Source organism: Stomoxys calcitrans, chromosome 3, assembly GCF_963082655.1.
Source record: "Stomoxys calcitrans chromosome 3, idStoCalc2.1, whole genome shotgun sequence".
NCBI classification, from domain to species: domain Eukaryota; kingdom Metazoa; phylum Arthropoda; class Insecta; order Diptera; family Muscidae; genus Stomoxys; species Stomoxys calcitrans.
Window position 1 is genome coordinate 105882175 of NC_081554.1, and position 26626 is coordinate 105908800.

The following is a 26626-nucleotide window of genomic DNA, read 5'->3' on the forward strand; positions in this document are numbered from 1 at the left end:
TAACTCCAAAGTGAGGTAAATGAAAAGTCTTGGAGGTTACATTTAATACTTCATATTTCGACAACTTTCTAGCATACTCTTTCTTCGAGTAATCTTCAATCTTTTACAATATTTTTGAGAGTATTCTGCATATTTCGCCATCTTATTCTCAAAGGCGAAAGCTTTCGGATGATTAAAAATCTTTCTTCCAGAGTAAACTACACTTAAATCGATCGTCAGTCTTATGGATGGAACTTTGAGCAATATCCAAGGCACGTTTCTCTTCCTTCGAAGTAAGTGTTTTGGTATCAGCCTTAGGCCAAGGTTTCCATGTTAAAATATTCTTCCATCATACTTTGCATATCTTCTTCCAATCAATTATTGGTACAATTTGCTAATCGCCATCCAGCTTTGATAATCCCGTTGTTCAATCATGGATTCAGACTCCTCAAACTTTGAACTTTGAGCAATATCCAAGAACTTTGAGCAATATCCAAGGCACGCTTCTCTTCCTACGAAGTAAGTGTTTTGGTATCAGCCTTAGGCCAAGGTTTCCATGTTAAAATATTCTTCCATCATACTTTGCATATCTTCTTCCAATCGATTTGCCATAAAAATACGTTTACAAAACGCATGCGATGAATCATCTTCGGCCCGTAAACAATCTATTCTAATATTGTTTTGATTTTTATCAGACCAGAACTAGGTGATGTAACAGGAATTTCTAAAAGAGTTGCAGGAATGAATGATTTAGACTGATGATAATTTGTTGTTTTGCATTACTATAACATTCAAAAGTGATATGAGCAAGATGCGAATTCTCCAATGAACGACGAGGTATCGTGTATTTCACTTATTATCATCTTAACATTTGCTAGATTGCTCATTCAACCACTGGATATTCAAAGAATCTTTCTCAACTTTTACACCAAGAAGACTTGAAAGATCTTTATCGATTATGGTACCATTTGCTCCATCATCAACAAACGCAAATGTCCTTACCATAATGATTGGAACCAATTGAAAAAAAAAACAACACCTCGGTCCCGACCAACATGGCAGTTTCGCATTTCGGAATCGTTACTTCCACATGTCTTGTCTTCATGTAGTAGAAAATTATGCTTCTCATTGCACTTTGTACAACTTACCTTCTTAAAACATCGTGAAACTCTACGTCCAACTTTAAGGCAACAGAAACACAGACGTAAGCGCTTAATAATCTCAGTGGGTTTTCCATGTCAGAGTTTAAAAATATGTTACATTGATCTGCTTGATTGCAACCCCCTCCACATATGCCGCACATTTGAACTATAGTTAATGTTTGGTATATTTTCTTATTGTCGCCGGGCTTTTTGATTGTGGATTCTGTATTCGGAAGTGCATCCAAAACCACGTTCGCAACTTTGCGCAATGCAAGCAACCAGACACTTAAATCTGCAACAGTCGTTGGTCCACTCAACGGTAAACATTGCCCAGCCCATTGCACTTGTCGACTTTGAGGCAATTTGTTAACGAGTTGCACATTTGGTAAGAAAGTAACTATATTTATTATCTTATTCGCAAATACCACTAAACCCTCCATATCGCCGTATAGCAACAGATCTATTTTTTCGAATAGATAGAAACTTGGGTCTTTATAAGTAGCTCCGGCCGACCAAACGTCACTTCCAACATATGCACGGTTTCATCCACATTTGATGAATTTCAATGAATCACGAAGTCTCATAAGGCTCTGCATTGAGTATAGCCAAATTCGCTCGTAGTGCATCGAAATTCTTATAATAAAATAGCCCATTTTTCAGGAATGCCAGTAAATTTTGGTAGCAGATATATTTTCTAAGGCTTTGGTATGGCACCAAATGAGCTGGTAGACGAATTCAACTGTTCTCCTTCGGCATCATCATATGTCACTGTTCTTGGTTGAACCAGAAAATTCCTCATTTCAATACTCCCACTGGAAACATAGCCAGACTGGGGCACATTCAGCTGAATATTATGTGAATTCGGTAACGTCAATTACTGGATTTGGGATAATATTAAATTTTTAAATTCCATCATTTGTTCCCAGATATGGTTTAGTCACGCCTCGAAATCTTGCGATCCGCTGCAGTTCAAATTGTCATTGAGGTTGTGAACGTTAACACTTTCTTCTGAATTTTCTGCATTCGTTTCGTTGGAATGATAAGGATTTTCTTTTGATTTCACTGGACACGTTCCTCAATTCTCTCAAATGTTTGATTCAACGTCTTCTGATCTCCTTTTCCTAAATGGGAGTCCGAAAAGGAAAATTACCATAAATTGGTATACACATATGAAAAAAATAACTAAAAACTTACGGAACAATTTGTCCTACTCAACTCGAAATTCAAATCAACAGTGACAAAACCAAAAATCATGTCTAAATATATTCAGAGCCTACTATGTTAAAAAAAAATATACGCATTTCAAAGCGTACTACATTAAAATGCTTAAAATCTATATTAAAAATAACAACCATGTTAGGGAGTGGTATGGAAAATAATAAGGGGTTTGTTAAGTAGCAAGGAAATCGAGACATACATTTTCGTTTTCAAGGTTGCTTTTTAGTATTTAGAGTGCACAATAAACCGATTCCTGGCTGAGGTCTATGTCCTTAATGGCATGGGGTGGATTAATTTCCGCACCGATATGGCGCATTTGCAATTCTCAACGACCTTCATCAATAAGATGTATCTGTGCAAACTTACAAGTGGCTTGCTTGACGCGTTCAACCGCTATCGTGATTTCCACAGACGGACATGCCTAGACCGACTTAGAATATCAAGACGATCAAGAATATCATGCCGCAGATCAATATTTCGAGTAGTTAGGAAAGGAATGACTAGATTAGTATATTCTTTATCCTATGATGGTGGGAATAAAAACGCATTCAAGAAAGATTTAAATTCTTTATGCTTCTTAATGCAAGTTAAATTATTTTTATTTATTCCATCTTTGCTTCAAATCTCAGAAACTATTACCAATAGAGAAATATTGCACTATATTAAAATATTTGATGTATTTGTTGAAGGTTATCTGTAGACTTCAATTGAGGAAGTTGGTTTTAAAGTGAATAAACAATTTTCTTAGAATTTGGTTAAACATCATACCTGATGTTAGTGTCCTTTTAACTACCACAAAGCATAGATTTTTTAACTGTTGCAAATATAAACTAGATTTCAGTTTGTATATAACTATAATGTTGATTTGAGTAAACTTAACGGGAGAAACAAATCTTTGGCGCCAGTTTATGCTTTTTCACCAGATTATTTTTCACATAAAAGCATATTTTCGTTAATTAAGTGATAACTAGTAGTAGTAGTATTGTACAGTAAAACTTAAAAAAAATGTTTAAAATTTATAATTTTTTTATTAAACACGCATGATTAGTCCTTTAAAAGGTAAAATTTAAATTTTCTCATTGTTTAAAGTACTTTTGAACATATGGCCGAGTGTACCCATGTGCAGCTGATGCTTTCATAGCCCACTGTACATAATTCCGTCTTGGTTTCATATTTGTTTACCTAGAATTGTTACTTGTCGCTTGGAAAGCTAACCGTTTCCGCGGGGTCCAAGTGACAAGTAACAACAAAAAAAAAACAGTCTCGTTTGAAACCGTCGACCCGCGTAGTCGAAAACATATCCCGCCCTCTAAGTGAATCCAAGTAACAAGTGAACATTAAAAAACATACCATAACATACTATATGAACATTGAACCCTTTTTAAAAAAACGTTAGATACACAAAGGTAAAACAGCAGAAACAGTGACACAAAATCAAGACCCAAAACCATAAAAAAACGATTCAAAATCCTCAACGTACATTAGTTGTCAAACAACAAATGTGCGGCCCACTACATACATCTATCAACAAAATCCCCAAAGCTAACATTTCACAATTCCCTGCAAAATATAACTGAATTTAAATCGTCATACCTAAGTCTTATGTGTAAATTTCGCTACTTAATCTTAATAGTAAACTTTTCTTCTTAATTCTATGTGTAATTTTTTTCTACTTAAAGCTCCATATAATTAATGTTTTATTTCTACTTTTATTGCTACTTAAATCTAACGAATTTAAAATAGCATTGATTGAACAACAAACCAAAAAATAACACCAAAAACGGCATTAGCAGAACACTGTGCAACAGAACTCCATGAGCCAGACTATAGACCGTTCGTAGAACGAGTGAACAAAGTCTAATAAGAAAAACTACAAAACAGTAGCAAAGCAGACAACGACTGTTGAAGACGATCGCATAACTATAAGTTTTTGTTTGTGTTTTCTTTCTCATTTAGATATGTATGTAAATTAAATAAAAAATAGTAACAGTGATGTCAGTAGTTTAAAAATAAATTTAATTTGTTGTAGATCATATCTTTGAAATGCTTTTCATTGAAATGCGAAATATCGATGCATAAATAATAAAAAGAGAGAAACCAAAAATACCTCGAGCATGAATTAAAAACAAATATATTGAATAAATAAGGTCGAGTTAAAAATAATCAACATAATTTTTTTATTATTTAAAAATTGACCCGAAGTAACTAAAATTTGTGATATATGAACAAAGAAATTTGTTAAATATCCAAAAAATACTTCAAAGTGACACGCAAATTGTGAGCATGGAAAGATGTGGCATTTTAAAAAAATCATAACAAGTGTAAAGCTTCTGTCAACAAACTTGACTTTTTATTATATTTTTCAAACAAACAACATTAAAGGAACAAGCTAGTCTACTTAGTTTCATCAAAAGTTTCTTATAAATACGAGTATAACAAGTTGTCATATTACAGTTCGGCCAACCTGACAATATGATTGCCCACAATCATGATATAAAAATTGTGTATATTATATAAGTGTGACCAATAACATAAATCTATAACCTAGGTGTCAACCATTTCCGAAGTCGCTTTGCTTCAATTATACCCTTATATGGGATCTGTGTCAGTTGACAATTGTCAACATCTCTCACAACGTAGCGATCATTATCTAATACTTTTTCAATAATGTAGGGACCACGATATTTTTCACAAAATTTCTTATTCTTCCCAACTGTATTGTCAATATTTATAATAACAACATAATCACCCTCATCGTAACGTTTTGCCGGTTCATGATGTTTGGAAAAGTATAATTCGTTGTAGTTCTGAGATCGCTGTATAGAATTCAATGCCTTAACCCTCATATCCCTCAAATTTAGTTTCTCCTCATTACTCATTTTCTTATCTAGATATTCCGACAGCTTATCTACCACCACCCCTCGTTGATTCGTTCCAAAGAGTAACTTCGCTGGGGTTTCCTTTGTAGAACTGTGAACACAGTTATTGATAGCATATTCCACCTGGGACAATTTCAATGACCAATCGGAATGATCTATTGGGTCACTCAATTTGCTCAACATGGACTTAATAATACGATTTACACGCTCAACCTGCCCATTTGCTTGTGGAGAGGCAACCGCCACCTTAACATGATTAATATTATTTTTCAAAATGAATTCAGAAAACTCCAATGACGTAAAACATGATCCTCTGTCCGAGATTAGGCGTCTTGGTCTACTGTAATAACTAAAATACTTTTCGAGAGAACAACAAACCTCCTTAGTGCTCGTCGAATTTACAGGATAAAGTCGAACAAATTTTGTAAAAGAATCAACTACCACTAAAATGTGTTTTCTTTTCGATTTTAATGATGGAAGTGGTCCGAAGTGATCCACGTGTATCGTATCGAATGGCTCCGCCACCTTTGGAATGCTGTACATGTTCTGTTGGTTTATTCTAGCTGGAGCAGCATAAATGATACATTTTATACAATTCTTAATGAAGCTATCTATCTTATTGCGCATGTCTGGGAACCAAAAATTCTCTCGAATCTTATAATAACATTTATCTGTCCCCAGGTGTCCAAGCTTCTCATGTATCATTCTTATCACATTATCTTCCATTTCCTTTGGGACATATAAACAAACGGTTGCACCCACTTTCTTAAATAAGAGACCGTCTATTAGGTCAAAATCACATATCTCTTCCTTTTCCAAACGTTTACATAAGTCCTTAATAACAGGATCTCTAGCTTGGGTCAGTTGAATTTGGACATCGAGTTGATTCGAATCTACAGAGCAAATCATGTTACATACCACATGAGGGGATATTTCCTTTTCTATACATCTGCTTAACATATCCACATGACCCATAGAAGAACCCTTCCTGTGTTTGATAGAATAGTCATAGTTCTCTAGTTCCAATGCCCAGCGGGATATCCGAGGATTAACTTGTCTCTTGTTCAAGGTCATTGTAAGTGAATTGCAATCTGTGACTATGGTAAAATGTAATCCTTCTAAATACACACGAAACCGGCGCAACGCGTAAATAATTGCGAGTGTTTCCAGTTCGAAGCTATGATATCTCGATTCTGCATTGGTTGTAGCCTTTGAAAAAAATGCTACGGGGTGGAACTTTTTATCATCCTGACGCTGCATCACTATTGCTCCGAATCCATGAGAACTTGCATCACAATGTAACTCCGTATCGCTTTTAGGGTTATAGATAGCTAATACTGGGGCCCGAAGTAAACGAGACTTTAATTCACTAAAGGCCTTTACACATTCTTCAGAGAAAACGAATTTTTTCTCTTTACGAAGCAAATCTAACAATGGCCTTGCAATATTTGAGAATGACGGAACGAATTTCCTAAAGTAGGAAAACAACCCAAGACAAGTTTGTAATTCCCTATGATTCCTTGGCATTGGTATTTGTTTCACAGCTCGCAAGTGATTTTCTGTCGGCCGTATACCTTTTGGGCTGATTAAGTATCCTAAATACTCTAAACTCTGATAACCAAATTTACATTTAGTTAACTTGATACGTAATCCGTACTCAAAAGCACGTCCAAGTACAACCGCCAATGTCTGAACATGAGAATCGAAATCAGAGGATGCAATCAATATGTCATCCATATATATAACCACTCTATGGTCCTCTATTAAGTCGCGAAATATACCATTTATAAAGCGTTGAAAGTTTGCTGGAGCATTCTTTAAACCAAATGGCATCTTCAAATACTCGTACTGTCCAAATGGGGTTACAAATGAAGTGTATGGAATTGAATCATTATGCATTTCTATGTTGAAAAATCCATCCTTCAAATCCATGAGGCTAAACCATTTTTTGCCTGATATGCTCTCAATACAGTCCTCGATGAGGGGTAAAGGAAAGTTATCCCTAATAGTCTTTTTGTTTAACGCTCGATAATCGACACACATCCGCGTTTCCCCTGTCTTTTTCTTTACCAACACAATTGCTGACGTGTATGGAGAATTGCTGTAACGTATTATTTTCCTTTCTAACAAATCACTAACAATCTTCTGCGTTTCCTCACGATCACGAACCGACAATCTACGGGGAGAGCAGTGTATTGGAATATCATCAGATAATTTAATCTGCATCCTATAATCAGATGACTTTTTATCAATTCCCTTTGGAGTTATATAACGATTATGAATAAGATCTTCTAAAGTCTTCTTCTGGAATGAATTTAACAAAGGATTTAGATCAATATCGTCCGTACGTATCACTTGGGAATTCACAGGACTATCATAAGAATTGCTTATCGTAGATGGTGTAGACACCGAGGTTATATTATTATTGTCATTTATTTTTCTTGTGGATTCAAATACTTCTATATCATTCGTAGTTTCCTTGACTTGAAGTAATTTTACATTAAATGCATGCATAAAGTTCCGTCCAAGAATCATTGGAACATGAATGCTCTCGTTCGGAACAATAAGTAATTCTATTTGTTTAGACGATTTTTTAAATTTTATTAAACAAGAAATATTTCCATATATTTTCAAAGGGGAATTGCCAACTCCAACATACGAAGTTGGTATTAAATTCTTCGATCGTATCACACCAGTCGGTAATAAAGACATCTTAACCAAACTAATTGGGCTACCGGAATCGATCAAGCACGAAATATTCGCAGAATTAGTATATTTGGATCTACAAGAATATTTAAAGGCCACACTTACCATTTGTGTTGTGTCTACAATATCATTACTACAAAATATGGGAGCAGTAACATTCATCCTTTTAGGACAATCCTTGTAAAAATGTCCCATTTGGAAACAATGGAAACAAGATCCCGGTGGACGTCGAGGCTTATTGCAGGTGTTCTTCATATGTCCAAATTGAGAGCAATTGAAACATCGTATGCCTTTAGTATTGTCACGGCCTTCTTTATGAGTACTGACTGTTTTTGACCTGCGTTTCTCGTATCTATCTATTCCATGCATCAATTCTTGTAATGAGTTTGATCCGTATAGAATGGATATGTTGTTGGTTTTATCTTCCATTCCGTCTATTATAATGTCAACCAGTTCTTGCTCGTTGATTTCGCCTTCTGCTGCAATAGTTTGCATTGCTACTATATAGGCAATACACGGCTCTGTTGGCTTCAACTTGCGCAAACGCAATTTTTGATAAACTTCTTCTTGCGTTACCGTTCTCTTGAAAATGTCTAAGAGCGATCTCTTCAACTCCTTATATTCTTTGTAATTTGAATTTTCCATGAACTCTCGCGCAGTTCCAACCAGCAAATATCTTAAGCACATATATTTTTCTTGGTCAGTCATATTTATAGTGTAGCTTTCAAAAGAGTTTATCCATTTTTCAATATTTCGTCCATCATTCCCAGAAAATTTCGGAACCATCATAGAGAGCTCGTCATAATTGATATTTGTAGAAACCTTTTTTCCACCGTTTTCTAAAGATTCAATTTGGTTTCGAAGAGCCAACATTTCTTGCTTCAATCTCAAAACTCTAATTTCACTCTCTAGTTCGCTTGAACGAATGAAAGGGTCTGTTACCTGTGATGGAACAGAAGGTCTAGAAAATTGTCCTCGAAGTAAGTTTGCAGGAACGGAAACTGAGGAATAATTGACGGAGGGTACGGAAGAAACAACACAAGAAGATACGGAAGGAGGTACGGAAGTTTGTGTTTGCGGAAGAACATCACAGGACACGCCAATTGCTCTATTGTTAAAAGAGACACCCAATGTATTTGTATTCATTAAATCGGAAATAACTGATGAAGTCCGGGCGGCAGAAACAGAAGCAGCAGTCCCTGAAGTACCAGGAAATTGTCTTTGAACTGTATTTACAGGAACGGAAGCAGAAGAATTATAGACGGAAGGTACGGAAGAAATTACGGAAGGAGGCACTGAAGTCTGTGTTTGCCGAAGATTTGCACAGGATACGCCAATTTCGCTGTTATTAAAAGCGACACTCAATGTATTTCTAGATATTAAATCGGTTGAAGTCCGTGCGGCAGAAAAACAAGCGGCAGTTCCAAGAACCAATTCAGTTTGATTTGTGGACTCACCATTACATTGAAATGACTGAAGCAAATTTTCAGGATCGGCAGTTGCGGAATTAATAACGGGAGTTTCATTCAAAGTATTGGATGACATTGTAGTGACAGTTACAGATGAATTCCCAGCAGAATCAGAAGAAACCACATTTCCAGAAGGCAATTCAGTCTGCTTTGATGGACCACCGTTAACTTGCAAAGAATCATATAATGTTCTCAATTGTGCAATTGACGCTGTTTCTGGAAATTCCACATTTGAAGCTTTCAAAGCTGAAAGAATTCTTTCTCGAGTAGGGCGTGAATCCATATTTAAAAAAAAAATTTTTTTTTTTTTTTTGAGTCTTCTTTTTTTTTATTTATTTATTTTTTTTTTTTTGGGAACCCCACACCTGAATTGTAAAGCTTCTGTCAACAAACTGACTCTTTTTATTATATTTTTCAAACAAACAACATTAAAGGAACAAGCTAGTCTACTTAGTTTCATCAAAAGTTTCTTATAAATACGAGTATAACAAGTTATCATATTACACAAGCCAAGAAAATCGTGAAAATTGTTTAAAAAAGTTTATTTGTTCCAATTAGCGGAACAAAAAATAACTAAAAAAAAAATAAGAATTTAATAATTTATCGTTCAACATTGTTTCAGTCCTTTTTGTGTTTTTTATTCCAATTTTTCCCTTGAAAATCATTTACTTTTTTGTATTTTTACTTGAAAAATAAATTAAAAGGCTGAGCAAAATTTTGGGTTGCTCGATAAATCTGTAAATTTTGACCCATATTATTTCCTTTTATTTTTTTATAAAATAAAAAAAAATCAATTCGGTACGATTCGGGCATTTTAAAAATAGAAATATCGACGCTCTGGGATAAAAACCGTGCAATACCGCAACAACGGTTCAATTCCCAAAGCTACACCAAGTCAAAGACACTAAAACCACAAAAAGCAAAGCACAATGATAAAAAAGGCGCCAAATAACGGAGCAAAAGTCTGGACCCAACGCAAGCTACACACACACCAAAAAGAAGAAGATTCAAAGTGAGTCCCATTAATGGCGTGGGGTATAACATCGTACATAATTTTTTTTTTTTCAAAAACAAAAAAAAAAAATTATACCATTCCCATACCATTGTTTTAATATTGTTTTTTTATGAATTCTAATTCGGTCGTCGAATTTTTTTGACCCAAATTAGCCGACCCTAATTTTAAATCAGTGTATGGTTTTTTTGAGACAGATTTTTGTTGAAGAAAATTTTTTGAATAAGAAGAGAGTCTTAAAAATTTAAAGGAATTTTGAAAAAAAGAAACTTAAAAGCAAGACTTGTTTTACCATTTATAAAGCGTTGAAAGTTTGCTGGAGCATTCTTTAAACCAAATGGCATCTTCAAATACTCGTACTGTCCAAATGGGGTTACAAATGAAGTGTATGGAATTGAATCATTATGCATTTCTATGTTGAAAAATCCATCCTTCAAATCCATGAGGCTAAACCATTTTTTGCCTGATATGCTCTCAATACAGTCCTCGATGAGGGGTAAAGGAAAGTTATCCCTAATAGTCTTTTTGTTTAACGCTCGATAATCGACACACATCCGCGTTTCCCCTGTCTTTTTCTTTACCAACACAATTGCTGACGTGTATGGAGAATTGCTGTAACGTATTATTTTCCTTTCTAACAAATCACTAACAATCTTCTGCGTTTCCTCACGATCACGAACCGACAATCTACGGGGAGAGCAGTGTATTGGAATATCATCAGATAATTTAATCTGCATCCTATAATCAGATGACTTTTTATCAATTCCCTTTGGAGTTATATAACGATTATGAATAAGATCTTCTAAAGTCTTCTTCTGGAATGAATTTAACAAAGGATTTAGATCAATATCGTCCGTACGTATCACTTGGGAATTCACAGGACTATCATAAGAATTGCTTATCGTAGATGGTGTAGACACCGAGGTTATATTATTATTGTCATTTATTTTTCTTGTGGATTCAAATACTTCTATATCATTCGTAGTTTCCTTGACTTGAAGTAATTTTACATTAAATGCATGCATAAAGTTCCGTCCAAGAATCATTGGAACATGAATGCTCTCGTTCGGAACAACAAGTAATTCTATTTGTTTAGACGATTTTTTAAATTTTATTAAACAAGAAATATTTCCATATATTTTCAAAGGGGAATTGCCAACTCCAACATACGAAGTTGGTATTAAATTCTTCGAACGTATCACACCAGTCGGTAATAAAGACATCTTAACCAAACTAATTGGGCTACCGGAATCGATCAAGCACGAAATATTCGCAGAATTAGTATATTTGGATCTACAAGAATATTTAAAGGCCACACTTACCATTTGTGTTGTGTCTACAATATCATTACTACAAAATATGGGAGCAGTAACATTCATCCTTTTAGGACAATCCTTGTAAAAATGTCCCATTTGGAAACAATGGAAACAAGATCCCGGTGGACGTCGAGGCTTATTGCAGGTGTTCTTCATATGTCCAAATTGAGAGCAATTGAAACATCGTATGCCTTTAGTATTGTCACGGCCTTCTTTATGAGTACTGACTGTTTTTGACCTGCGTTTCTCGTATCTATCTATTCCATGCATCAATTCTTGTAATGAGTTTGATCCGTATAGAATGGATATGTTGTTGGTTTTATCTTCCATTCCGTCTATTATAATGTCAACCAGTTCTTGCTCGTTGATTTCGCCTTCTGCTGCAATAGTTTGCATTGCTACTATATAGGCAATACACGGCTCTGTTGGCTTCAACTTGCGCAAACGCAATTTTTGATAAACTTCTTCTTGCGTTACCGTTCTCTTGAAAATGTCTAAGAGCGATCTCTTCAACTCCTTATATTCTTTGTAATTTGAATTTTCCATGAACTCTCGCGCAGTTCCAACCAGCAAATATCTTAAGCACATATATTTTTCTTGGTCAGTCATATTTATAGTGTAGCTTTCAAAAGAGTTTATCCATTTTTCAATATTTCGTCCATCATTCCCAGAAAATTTCGGAACCATCATAGAGAGCTCGTCATAATTGATATTTGTAGAAACCTTTTTTCCACCGTTTTCTAAAGATTCAATTTGGTTTCGAAGAGCCAACATTTCTTGCTTCAATCTCAAAACTCTAATTTCACTCTCTAGTTCGCTTGAACGAATGAAAGGGTCTGTTACCTGTGATGGAACAGAAGGTCTAGAAAATTGTCCTCGAAGTAAGTTTGCAGGAACGGAAACTGAGGAATAATTGACGGAGGGTACGGAAGAAACAACACAAGAAGATACGGAAGGAGGTACGGAAGTTTGTGTTTGCGGAAGAACATCACAGGACACGCCAATTGCTCTATTGTTAAAAGAGACACCCAATGTATTTGTATTCATTAAATCGGAAATAACTGATGAAGTCCGGGCGGCAGAAACAGAAGCAGCAGTCCCTGAAGTACCAGGAAATTGTCTTTGAACTGTATTTACAGGAACGGAAGCAGAAGAATTATAGACGGAAGGTACGGAAGAAATTACGGAAGGAGGCACTGAAGTCTGTGTTTGCCGAAGATTTGCACAGGATACGCCAATTTCGCTGTTATTAAAAGCGACACTCAATGTATTTCTAGATATTAAATCGGTTGAACTCCGTGCGGTAGAAAAACAAGCGGCAGTTCCAAGAACCAATTCAGTTTGATTTGTGGACTCACCATTACATTGAAATGACTGAAGCAAATTTTCAGGATCGGCAGTTGCGGAATTAATAACGGGAGTTTCATTCAAAGTATTGGATGACATTGTAGTGACAGTTACAGATGAATTCCCAGCAGAATCAGAAGAAACCACATTTCCAGAAGGCAATTCAGTCTGCTTTGATGGACCACCGTTAACTTGCAAAGAATCATATAATGTTCTCAATTGTGCAATTGACGCTGTTTCTGGAAATTCCACATTTGAAGCTTTCAAAGCTGAAAGAATTCTTTCTCGAGTAGGGCGTGAATCCATATTTAAAAAAAAAATTTTTTTTTTTTTTTTTGAGTCTTCTTTTTTTTTATTTATTTATTTTTTTTTTTGGGAACCCCACACCTGAATTGTAAAGCTTCTGTCAACAAACTGACTCTTTTTATTATATTTTTCAAACAAACAACATTAAAGGAACAAGCTAGTCTACTTAGTTTCATCAAAAGTTTCTTATAAATACGAGTATAACAAGTTATCATATTACACAAGCCAAGAAAATCGTGAAAATTGTTTAAAAAAGTTTATTTGTTCCAATTAGCGGAACAAAAAATAACTAAAAAAAAAATAAGAATTTAATAATTTATCGTTCAACATTGTTTCAGTCCTTTTTGTGTTTTTTATTCCAATTTTTCCCTTGAAAATCATTTACTTTTTTGTATTTTTACTTGAAAAATAAATTAAAAGGCTGAGCAAAATTTTGGGTTGCTCGATAAATCTGTAAATTTTGACCCATATTATTTCCTTTTATTTTTTTATAAAATAAAAAAAAATCAATTCGGTACGATTCGGGCATTTTAAAAATAGAAATATCGACGCTCTGGGATAAAAACCGTGCAATACCGCAACAACGGTTCAATTCCCAAAGCTACACCAAGTCAAAGACACTAAAACCACAAAAAGCAAAGCACAATGATAAAAAAGGCGCCAAATAACGGAGCAAAAGTCTGGACCCAACGCAAGCTACACACACACCAAAAAGAAGAAGATTCAAAGTGAGTCCCATTAATGGCGTGGGGTATAACATCGTACATAATTTTTTTTTTTCAAAAACAAAAAAAAAAAATTATACCATTCCCATACCATTGTTTTAATATTGTTTTTTTATGAATTCTAATTCGGTCGTCGAATTTTTTTGACCCAAATTAGCCGACCCTAATTTTAAATCAGTGTATGGTTTTTTTGAGACAGATTTTTGTTGAAGAAAATTTTTTGAATAAGAAGAGAGTCTTAAAAATTTAAAGGAATTTTGAAAAAAAGAAACTTAAAAGCAAGACTTGTTTTTGTGTAAAGGATAACGAATGAAATACTTTATATTCGAATTTTTAAAACTTCACCTTATTGCACAATTTAAAGTGGGAACGAACGAAAGGACTTTGGTTGATTGTGCAGTTTTTTGTTGTTTTTTATACAGAAAACAAATAAAAAAGCGTTTTTGCTGCAATTTTGATTCGAGCGGAATCGCATTGCTGTTTTTGAAGTGGATAATTTTTTTCAGGACTCGTTGCATATCGTTGAAAATTTTGAACCCGTTTTTCGTTCCTATTCACCTATTTAGAAAGTTTATAATAATTTTTGGAGAATTTCATCTTGACCCTTTTTTAACGCATTTGGTTTTTGCGAAATATATTTGATTTCTGCAATTAACCAAGTTTTTTAGGACATATTGTTATAGGTTCTCAACGGTTTATAGTTTTTTGACGCTAATTAAAAAAAATATGCAAGTACATTACAAAATGGGTAAAATATTGCACGAGAAATTTGTAAATTTTGTAAATGAGTTAGAAGATTTTGAAAGTGTTTACCACTAGGTCGGATGACATATACTCGCTAGAAATTATGTCAGTAGAACTTAGTTGTCTATGGGAGAATTTAAAAAAGATTATTTAGATTGTAGAGATTGCGTCCCAGATAAGGATGAGACACCTATAGATAAAATCAAACTTCGAAATAGTTAGAAACAGGCACTAGAAACTTATAAACGATGTTTAAGTTCTATTAACGCAGAAATTTTGTAGCTTAACGAGCAACAAATTAAATTAAATTCGAAAAATTGTTTCAACAGCGGGATAAACCCGCGTAAAACTTTCCAATGTTCCCATGAAGGTCTCGAAATAACGAAATAATGCATTTGCGAGCTTTTTTAAATTTACCCTTGCTATCCGTTGATAACGTGTCAATCATTCAGAAATTACACCGCACGTTAGTTAGTTTTACCCCGACTTTACTAACCCTTGAAGTAGAAACTGGGGTATGGGACCCACTGCTAGTTTATCTTGTGTCGACCAAATTACCAAGAGTATTTTTAGAAGAAATCGAGAGCAGCCTAACAGACTGTTCAGCCCTTCCATCGTCGAACAAACTATATGACCTTTTTATTCCACAAATTTAATACCCCCAGTTGGGAATATCAAGCCTCAATATTCGAAATATAATCTGTCTAGATCAGATTATGATGAGCGGGAAAAGCGAGTTAATATTTTTCAAACAAATGTAAATCTGAATTTCAAGAACCGGGCTCAAGACCTTACAACAACACACAGTCACACGATAATGCTCAAAATCTCAAATCGGTTTGTCAACTTTGTAAATCCAATCATTTTAATGTCCTCAATTTCCAGAACAGTCAATAAACGATCGAATAAATATTGTTAAAACCAATCACCTTTGTTAGAATTGTCTTTCATCAGATCACGGAGTAAGGGAATGCAAGAGTAGTTACAGTTGTATGGAGTGTAATATACGCCATCTCAGTTTATTTCATAAACTACAACCCGCACATATCATAAGACGGAGCGCGTGCTAATACAAGTGGTGTCGCTCTCAACACTTTAGTTTCCGGTAGACAGGAAGCACGACTAAGAACCAGTGTTACTGATCCACCACCCTAGCTCAACCGATTAGAAAATACGCACGCCGTAGTATTAGTGCAGTCGCATTAACCACCCTAGTACAACCATTGTTATCGAATGTTCAGTCCACACCTAGTTTAGAAACACCTTGCGTAACAACTCTGACCCTGAAAGATAATAGACCCGAAACTCTTTGGTTCAAATCAAATCCAAAGGTCAGAGATTTGATGCCATGGCAATTATAGATCCTGGATCGCAATCATCATTCATATCAGAAAAAATTAAGAATAAGTTACAATTACCAACTGTCAGAAGCTTAGCTCATGTAACCGGCTTAAGCGAAACTGTAGCAGGGACACCTACTAAAGCTTGAATTTTTACAATTTGCTCTCGCGTTGACCCAGTTTTCCGTCTGGAAGTTTGGGCACCGGTTTTGAAAACGCTTCCATTAGGATAGCCAACGCGCAATTTACAATCACATCAATTTGAAGAAGTTAGACATTTAGATTTGGCAGACCCTCGATGCTTCGAAGCGAAGAGTCCAACATACGATAGGAAAAGCTTAAACGATATTCTTCATACAGGTCTAATATTGCAACAAGGATGTTACAAAAATGTATCTCAAAATCATGATCGACCCTAATCAATTTTTAGGAAATTTCCTTCGGACCCAACAGAGGATTTTAAACTCCTCACAGTAACCATCGGAATCATAACCATTATCGTGGTAGCAAATTTAATAATGCAACTGGTTTGGCTCGATAAAGTAGAATGGGATGACACGTCAAAATCAGTAACTCAATAGATAATGTGTCGGTACCCAGATGGATCAAGTTTGCGCCTTCCAGCATTGTGGAAATATATGGATTTTGCGACGCTTCGGAAAACGCATACACCGCGACAATTTATATACGTGTCGAACATACCGATACACATTTATTCTAGCAGCGAGGATTGGAAACATGTTGACGCGGAGAGCAATCCGGCAGATGTCGCAAGTTGTAGTGGTTCTCTCGATTACTTAATATCCCAACATTTATGGTGGACGGACCCCCGTGGCTCAAGTTTCCGCGAGATCATTGGCCACAAGATAAACAAGTTAAAGTATTCGGCACAATAAAAATTCGATTTTAATGTTTTGTCTTATGCAATGAGATTCCGGCGTAACGCAGGTCCAACTAGATCTGCACTCAGAATTCATTCGCAAGAAATAACCAGCCCGGAGCTCATAGACATAAAGATGCATCTTATCGTGGCGACTCAGAAGCACTACTTCGTTAAAGAATACAATGCTTTGACCGAATAGAAAAGGCTTTCAAATGGCAGCAGTATTTTGCCATTTAAACCCTTCATAGACAAAAAGGACGTACAGTGAACGTCATCCGATATTAATCCCATGTGATTCGTGATATACACTCCTATTTGTAGAATTTGTATATCTCAATACGTAAAGGCAATCAACTTAAGGCCTGACTCATCCGTTCAGAATTTTGTATATTCAGATTGAAACAGTTGATCAAGAAAGTTATACACAATTGCAGAATTTGTAACCTATATCGACTGAAGACTCAGACCCAACTTTTGTCATCTCTTCCATCCGAGCGTACTACTTTATTTAGACCCTTAACGATTTTGTAGGACCTTTCGGATTCAAAAGTAAAACAGCATGATCATGTTTAATAATCAAGGGTTATATCTGCATATTTGATTGATTTGCGACAAAAACCAATCAATCTTTTCTGATAGCATTAGCTCGTCGAATAGTTAGAAGAGGGCGTCCGGAAAAGGTGTATTCAGACAATGGAAAGAACTTAATAGGAGCAGCAGAAATGCTCAAGAAGGAGCAAATGGAGTTAATGAAAATTTTATAAAATAGCGCCATACAGCAACATGGCTATCGGAACTTAGTATGGAAAATTTCATCGAAAATCAATGCCAATAATTATATCGCTCGAAGAATTGTCAACCATATTGTCACGTATTGAGCCCTGCCTCAACTCACGACCCCTTATTCTACCCTCAAGACCCAAATGACTTGGCATCCTTGACCCAGCCCATTTCCTACCTGCTCTTCAATATTAACTCTGTCAGAACCCGACATCTCGGAGGATGATACAACGTTTGCAAATAGGTGGAAGAAATTGAAGACTATATCACAAAACGTTTGTCAAAGATGGAAGTCTGAGTACTTAAATGAGCTTCACGGTATATACAAATGGACGTATTAAGAAGATAACATACAGATCATCGATTTAGTTGTAGTCAGATATATATGATACCCCACAGAATGGAACCTAGGTATAGTTTTTAACACATATCCTGGAGTAGGCCAGTTACGGGTTGTGTATATTGGAACATCCAATGGACTAGTAAGTCGTTAGGTTAGGTTGAAAGTGGGTGCAGAAATTAACCTGCCCAATGCCGCTATAAACATACACCTAAGCCAGTAATTGGCTTGTTGTGCGCTCTAAAAACTAAAAAGTACCTCGAAAAAGAAAATTTTTTAGTTAGGAATTTCGTGCTACTTACAAACCCGTAATTGTTTTCCATACCACTTCCCTTAGTTGGTTAATGTCTGGTATCGTGTCCCCATTTAAGTATCGGTGTCTGTGAGCCGCAAAAGACGGGCAATGACATAAGAAATGCTCCAATGTCTCATCATCTTCCTTACATGCCCTACACATGCTATCTCTTGCCGCACCGATATAGAATAAGTGAGCTCGTAGTCCTATGTGTCCCGTTATGACACCAAAAGTTATACTGACCTATTTCTTTGTTTCTTTCACTAATAGCCTCGTCCTATCACGATCCGTATCACCCCATAGGATTTTCGTCGTCCCACTGACTGCTTCGCAGATCCACAGTGTTACGGGCGACAAACGCCCACGTCGACCCGAAAGGCTTTGGGTTAACCAAGTATATCGACGGCAGTTCTCTGGCCTTCACTGTCAAATAGTCTACCTTTTCACTGTCCTTATTCCGTTATAGCCCACCACACATATGATGATACGGATTGTGTCATCCTCAGAGAAGGCGTTAACCTTCTTCTTACATTCCAAGACTGTTCTTGACCTTACCATACTGATTGTTATAGCCCTTATGGCCTTTTTACTGTCCGCAAAAATGTTCACACTCGACGTCTTCGAGTTAACATCACACCACTTCACGCATTCCGTGATCGCCCGGATCTCCGCCTACAGGACCGTATTATGGTCAGGCAGACTAAAATAGATATCAGTCCCTGGGTTCTCAATGTAAACCCCAGGCCCATCTATCCCCTTGCTTTTATCCATGATTTTCCAGACGGCAATGGTAGGGTTTCGTCAGTCCAAGACTGTTGCGCTGCCAGTAGTGCCTCGCACTTCACTTCAAGTGTCGTCTCAAGGTATCCGATCTGAAACCTCTTCCCTTCCTTCCTGGTTTTCTATCGTCGCCTTGATTATACCGCTATGGTATGAGCTGCTCCCATCATCAATCCATTCTCACATCGCCTTATGTTTCATAAGCCTCACAGTTAATTTGGATGTCTATGGTTCGGATATTTAGGATAGTCTCCAGTTCCCTAGTGGGCGTGGTCCTCATCGCTCCACCCATGTCAAGACAACATAATCTCTGAAATTGTTGTATGGTCCCTTTGTTGCACTTTTTCTCCATGGCAGTCCACCAAACTACTGAGGCGTAAGTAAGTATTGGTCTAACCACGATTCTGTAAAGCCAGTGGGTTATCCTCGGATTCAGGCCCCATTTCGAGCCTACGGCCCGCAGTACTCTGCCGAAGGTAATACTTCCTATTCAGTTTTCTTTCCAAGATCACTCCTAAATATATGACCTTGTCTGATATCGAAATCGTTTTTTTGAGAAAACGTGGCTCGTCAAATTGGCCAACCTTCGTCTTCCACGTCAAGAGGCATATTTCTGTCATTCTGAGTTAACATTGAGACCCCTGGGTCTAACCAAGCCATTTGCAAGACCCTTTCGGCCCATCTGCATAGCTCGTTCGGATCCTTACCCCTAAGATGTGTTATAACATCGTCTGCATAGCAGGTGGATTCCAATCCATCCTCAGTCAGTATCCGTAATAGGTTATTTATGGTGGTCACCCATAGGAGTGGCGATAAAATGCCCCCCTGTGCACTGTGCTAATTGCTCCCTTATATTTGTGTTATAGGACACACAATTTATCCGTGGTTTATCCAGTCTTGAAGGACCGGGTCCACCCGGTACTGGTCTAAGGATTGGATCAATGTGTCGGTTCCCAGATTTTTCAACGCCCCCTCGATGTCAATGCAAAACGGCAATGTGAACCTCTTGGCATCGAAGGTTTTTTTTCTATTTTATGCACAACCTCGTACAGGGCAGTCTCCATCGACCTTCCCTTGACATGGGTATGCTGTTTTTATTTAAGCAGTTCGCTGGATGTCCTACTCCTTATCATGGTATCCACAATGCGTTCAATGGTTTTGGGTAGAAAGAACATAAAGTTTATAGGCCCGTAGGCCTTTGGTGTCGCATAACTTGCCTTACAAGGGTTGGGTATAAACACCACCCTTGCCTCCTGCCAGGCTTTCGTTGTATATGCATGTCCTTGACGCGCTGTGAAAATAGTTGCCAGATGACGCGGCAGATAGTCTGCCTCCTTATTTAGTAACGCCGGAAATATTCCATCAGGTCCGGGTGACTTAAATGGTTTGAAGCTCCTCAAGGCTTCCTTGACCATAAATTCCGTTATGATAAACCTTCGATTAACCTCATTATTCCGGTGTTTCCGTGAGCCCCTTCGTATCCTGTGGAAAATCCGTTTTCATCAAAAGCCTTAACATGTGCTCTGTTGTCTTTGCACTTGTCGTCTACTATAGTTTCAGTTTGGACTTGGGTCTGCGAACCTCTTTCCCAATGTTGCGAATCTCACCGTCATCCATGGTGTTTCTCGGGCTGATTTCCTTTCTCGAAGAGGGCAACTGTCTTCGAAAGACCCCACTAGTACCGTCGTAATCCTGTTGACATTGTCGTCAATGTCTTATATGCATGGACAATCGAAATAATCTAGCCCAAGTTTTTCTCTGAGCAGTCTTATGAATTCGTCCAGTTGGTTTTCACCTTATTAAGGATGCTTATCGAATTCGGCGCTGGCCATGCTGTCCTACATCTAATGTAGCGATGGTATGAGAAGGAATGCTCCATGGAGACCCCCCAATCCTGAACCTCATTGATTAAATTTTCTGAATATATTGTCACATCCAAACCTCCTTCCTAATTATATTAACAAATCTAGCGGTTATACCAATATTAAGTGTTATTAGGTCGTTAGTATACAAGAATTCTGCCAAGGCATGGCCCATTTTATTAATGTTTGTCCTACCCCACGAAATATGATTAGAGATCGCATCGCACCCTATCAGTACCTCATTTTCTGTCCGTTTTGCTTTCCTACTAACCGTTACAGCTCTAACGTAGGTAGCGGTGTCGGAGAGACAAGAGGCAGATAAAGTGGAGTCAGGTATGCTCCACCGTCTCCTGACTTATCAATGTTGCATCCGACGTTGAAAACTCTGGGGACAATAGATAATTTATATCTTTATGACCAATAACGCAGGTCCCCGGCCGAATATCAGTGTTAGCATAGAATTATTGGTACTTGATATGGTACAGAACGGAAACGTCCGTGGCTCCTGAATAGGGGCAATATGAATCTTGCTCTTGCTGATTTTCTCCTGCAGACAGTGAGTAGTTGTCTCGCTGCGGTGGAGGTTTATCTGGATGACTTCAATAATTGGCCCTCCATTAGACTGTCTTCTTGGGAGTGGGTGATAGTCTCATCGTCTGCTCCCTGTTTCGTAGACTGCATTGAGTTTCCCGTCACTGCACTGCCTGATGTTTAAATATTAGGATTTTTGTATATCCTAGACTTTTGAATGTTGGGAAAGTCGGTAATGGTTCCATTATCGGGTTCGTTAGGTTGTATTGAGTCTACCATCCCTGCACTGCTAATGTTCCAATAATAGGATCTTTGCCTAATAATGGGCTTTTTGGGAGTAGGTTGTTCCTTCCTCCTTGTGGAAAACCTGCCATTTCTCCACGCTCAAATCTTGGTTTTCCTTGTTTAAGACATCATGTGTTCAGTCGCTATTTCGCCGCCCATTTCCTTGAAGAAGACCGTCGTCACAAGGTCAATCTTTGCACCCCAGGGAGCTTGGATATTTTGCAAAGCACAGCGTTAAGATGTCCCCTCTATACTCACAGCTCATAATTCGTATGGGTGGACCACCTTCAGAGTTCAATAACCCTATCGTTTACCAAACGCGTCACCTGAGACCGACGATCTGGTGGAATTCTACCGGATGCACAGCCGATATAGATGACACGGTACTCGCAGGATTTTGGTTACAGATAATGGCCGAATACTTGCCTCGTCCTGACTCACCACGACCCGCCAGACCCACGCACCCTCGCTACCACCCCCTGTAACCCAGGTACCGCCCCGAATCTTGGCAGTATGCCTGCGGCCCGCTGTTACGGCAGTTAACTCCTTTTCAGAGATACGAGACAGTTGAGAGACCTAGTTACTGCCGGAACTGTTTACCGCGCACACACCTGGCCCCAGATTGCCCCATGGTCACTGCATGCCGGGCTTGTAACAACCGCCACCACACCATGTTACACGTAGCCCCAACATGTGGCTGATATAGCCCGCCCCCAGTGAAGATGGCTAATTACCGACCACTTGGAATAGAACCAGAGCCCCCGTCCAGAGCCCTCCAACAATTGAGCTGCCCTACAACAGGGCCACAGTATTTATACCGACGGCGATGGTGGAATTGGCGGCTGAGGTATCCGGCGAGTGAGCGGGAATCCGGGCTTTGCTCTGACAGGCGTCGACTATTACTAGCATAGCTGCAGCTACAGTGACCCGCTTAAGGATTCCGACGAGAAAGCGACGTAGGCACTGGCTGGCCACAATCAGGCTACGGTCGAGGGCACCTGTTCAGGATGATCGCGTACAAAATTCATGCCGTTGTAACACGTAACTTGCCCCGGATCCAAACATTCAAGACCCCACACGTGAGTTACCCCGCTTGCTGACGCAGACCCGAGGGGCAATGACCCATAGATGTGGAAGTGGGGTTGAACCCTGACTTGGCGCGATGTTCTCCTAGGAAACGGATTGGGGATACATATTTGTTGGGCGCGTAACCACACAGGTAAGATAACATAATTAAAGAGGTAAGAGGTCACTTTGTCAGTTGGAGGGGGAGAATGTTCAGAGTTTGTTTGAAAGCATCAGCTATGTCTGATGGCTGATGCTTTCATATATGTACAAGGCCCACTGTACATAACGGTACAATGATGTGAATCCTCAATCGCTGATTCTGTCTTGGTTTCATATTTGTTTACTTGTCGTTGGAATTTTAACGTTTTCGCGAAGTCCAAGTGACAATCAACAACCAGAAAAATATTAGTCTCGCTTGAAACCTTCAACCCGCGTACTCGAAAACATATCCCGCTCTCTAAGTGAAACCAAGAACATTAACAAACATGGTATATGACCATTGAACACTTATTGAAAAACATTAGAAACAGAATATGAATTCAATTTAAATTCCAGAAGTGACGAAACACAACGGTAAAACAAAAAAAAAATAGTGACACAACATCAAGACAAAATTGGTTGACAAACAACAAAAGTGTAGGCCACTACATACATCTATATCTATTAACAAAATCAATCAAAGCAAACATTGCACACTTCCCTACAAAATATAATTGAATTTAAATTGTCCTAATAGTAAATTTTTCTACTCAATTCTAAGTCTAATTTTTTTCTACGTAAAGCAAAATATATTTAATGTTTTATTTATTAATTTTTTATAAAAAATTCAATTTGTGTTTATTTGTTTGTTTGTCGGTTTGTTCCGCATAGACTCAAACACGGCTGAACCGATTACCTTGAAATTTTCACAGATTGTGTACGTTTTTCTGGAAGGACCCTCCCCCTTACCCCAAGAACGCCACCCATATCCGAAAGTGGTCGATGGTCCAATAAGGGTATCAAACGAATGGTATTGGAGACCAGAAAACGAATATGGTATTAAAATTTGGGTCCAAGTACGCAGCCGGCCCTCCCACCCAGAAACTCCTCTAAACAGATATCTTCAAAGAACATGTCAGTATGGAACTCAAATGAAAAGAATTAGGCAGTAGATTACAAATATGGCATAAAACATTAGGTCCAAGTAATGGGAGGTCGCCCACCACCAAATACCCCCAAATGGGCATATTAGCCGACTATGGCTATATGGGACTCAAATGAAAGGTATAAGGGAGTCGATTACGAATTTGCGTTCAAGTCTAGGTGTCGCTTTTAATCGTAAAGATACGTCAAATGGGTTATTTGACCCATTATGACAATATGGGACTCAAATGAAAGGTATCTGAGAGTAGAAACGAATGATATCCAATTTTGGAGCCAAGTATTTTGGGGTACGCCTTAAAGCATCCCTAAACTGAATTTCATTTTCGTTGGGAATAACGAATGAATTTGATATCTATTTTCAGTGCAAAGTGCCGGTGGCCGCCCAAAACACCCTCCAAACGGTTCATATTTACCGGCCATGGCAATATAGGGCTAAAACTAAAGGGATTTGCAGCACGAATTTGATATCCATATTTGGCGTCTCGCAGTGCGGCACGCCGTTCGGACTCGGCTATAAAAAGGAGGCCCCTTATCATTGAGTTCCTTAGTGGAATGTTCATGGGCAAAATTTGCAATAAAATGAATTTTAAATAACGAATAATGAATGAATAACAAACACAATACAAACACACACAACAACAAAATCGAACATAAAATTTACCCTTTTTTTATTCCATAAGGTAAAATCTTTAGTTTGACCCCATACACTCATTAAAAAAGACACAAATCCCTCTAGAAGGGAGTATTAATATGAAAGTAAATTTTATATAACTTTGTCGTTTGGCGCTTTTGGATTCATCAGTTTTGCGATGGACATATATTAGTTATTAGATGACAAAAAAAAAAAAAAAATGAAATTGACAAAGAAAATCGTTAAAAGTTTAAGTTGGAGAAGAATTTGAGCATGTCACTTGAGCAAAATGTAAATTGGCCAAACTTTTTTTTTTGTGTGTGTTCGCCTATATAATGATATATAAAAGCATTTAAAACCGATTATCTGAATCTGCACGACATCATATTGATATCATTAAGCCAATTCGAGACAAATTCAAATAACGATAACAAAAAATTTCATTTATTTATGATTTTGTTTGCCCGGAGATCATTGTTTGAAATATTTGACAAAAATAAAAAAATTGACACCAAAATACTGCAGGTAATTTCCTGAACTTTTATGTATCTAAAATTTTTGTCTAGCCCATATCTTACTATAAAATTAAGATATGTTTTTTTAAGATGTTGGGAATTTTTCAGTCTTGTAAAAATATGTTTTCTGGTCTGGTAAATGTATTTCGGCATTAAACTGTATATGGTTGTTCACATATCTATAAGACATTATAACTTACCGATCCCAAAATTTTTCCTTTGAATCCTCGACAAGAAATGGTTTTAGAGGATAGCTTATTTCATTTCCCATGTACGAATATGACAAATATAAACATGTTAGTACAGCAGCTTGTAAATCGCACTCCTTTGTTTCCTCCCCATTTACTAACTCGCGAACCAACATGTAAACAAACACAACATTAGCCGGATTGATAAAAGCCACATCCTAAAAAGAAATCAATTGTTTTTTATTTTAAATATAATTGTAGTTAAGGCGTAGCGCTAGGTACGGGTGCTACTTATTTTTTAATTTATTCGTAATAAAAACAAATAGGGAAAAATTATATTGTAAAACATTTTCGGGACATTGTCTAAGAGGTTGGAAATTCCAAGTACGAGTGATAATAAAGACATTTACATTTTTTCTATGACCTATGGAGAAATCATATAAATTTCAAGGATAATACAGTATCTTTAGCTGTCGATAAATAAAACAGAAATCTCTGAACCTCAAGGCATAGGTCCGTGATGGTGTTGATCTTAGTACGGCTGTGATAGTCAATCAAACCACCCTTAGGATCGGACTGAGTAATTAAAATCCATCGGACAATAATACCATATAGTACAAAAAGTCTGATTACGGATAAAACGCCCCCCAGCTTTTGCCGAAATTTCTTTTACAAAATATATATTGCTCATGGCTATATTCTTAGTAGTGAAGCCAATGCATTTCTACGAAACATCTAGACCAAATTCCGACCAAAATTCTATCACAGATATAAATTTTAGATCAACAGATCCTAAACTGGGTGTGGTACCTTCCATGTAAATAAGTTATTATTTATTACCGCCCTGCGTTTCCAGGATTAACGTTAGTACTACGTTGGCAACCTCAATTAAGAGAATTGATACTATTTTAAATTCCTCTGGCTGAACGCCTTAGTAGCCAAAGCTATTTTTGGTATATTATCTTTATATTTACTATAAGCTTAATAAATAAGTATGACCGACTATGTCACAAAAAAGGTTAATTATGTAGGCGAGCTGTTGCCGGACCAGTAATGCGTTTCTCTAACTTATAATAAAAAACGTTTAGTTAAGTTTGTCGACAAAAATTTCGGTGGCGCTATCGATTGAGTTATTCACTAAC

The 26626-nt window shown here is 37.2% G+C and overlaps 4 protein-coding genes across 10 annotated transcripts in view; all 4 read right to left on the minus strand.

Moving 5' to 3' along the window:
* LOC106090318 (cyclin-dependent kinase 5 activator 1) overlaps positions 1–26626 on the minus strand; it is a 428985-nt gene that overhangs the window by 154345 nt on the left and 248014 nt on the right. For 6 of the 7 annotated variants that reach the window (XM_059365389.1, XM_059365384.1, XM_059365390.1 and 3 more), the window contains one exon: positions 25497–25702. The exons of the other annotated variant lie outside the window; for it this stretch is intronic. In XM_059365389.1, coding sequence (XP_059221372.1) covers positions 25497–25702 — 206 coding nt within the window. The remainder of the gene's footprint in view (positions 1–25496; positions 25703–26626) is intronic. 7 annotated transcript variants of the gene reach the window in all.
* LOC106090317 (uncharacterized) lies at positions 37–2358 on the minus strand. The gene is made up of 3 exons (XM_059365392.1): positions 2316–2358; positions 1128–2242; positions 37–703 (listed from the first exon to the last, which is right to left on the minus strand). The coding sequence occupies exons 2-3, from the start codon at positions 1559–1561 to the stop codon at positions 682–684; spliced, it is 456 nt and encodes a 151-aa protein (XP_059221375.1). The 5' UTR covers positions 1562–2242; positions 2316–2358; the 3' UTR covers positions 37–681.
* On the minus strand, positions 7898–9691 carry LOC131995994 (uncharacterized). The gene is made up of 2 exons (XM_059365383.1): positions 8030–9691; positions 7898–7949 (listed from the first exon to the last, which is right to left on the minus strand). The coding sequence occupies exons 1-2, from the start codon at positions 9674–9676 to the stop codon at positions 7941–7943; spliced, it is 1656 nt and encodes a 551-aa protein (XP_059221366.1). The 5' UTR covers positions 9677–9691; the 3' UTR covers positions 7898–7940.
* LOC131995992 (uncharacterized) lies at positions 11331–13384 on the minus strand. The gene is made up of 2 exons (XM_059365382.1): positions 11728–13384; positions 11331–11647 (listed from the first exon to the last, which is right to left on the minus strand). The coding sequence occupies exons 1-2, from the start codon at positions 13372–13374 to the stop codon at positions 11639–11641; spliced, it is 1656 nt and encodes a 551-aa protein (XP_059221365.1). The 5' UTR covers positions 13375–13384; the 3' UTR covers positions 11331–11638.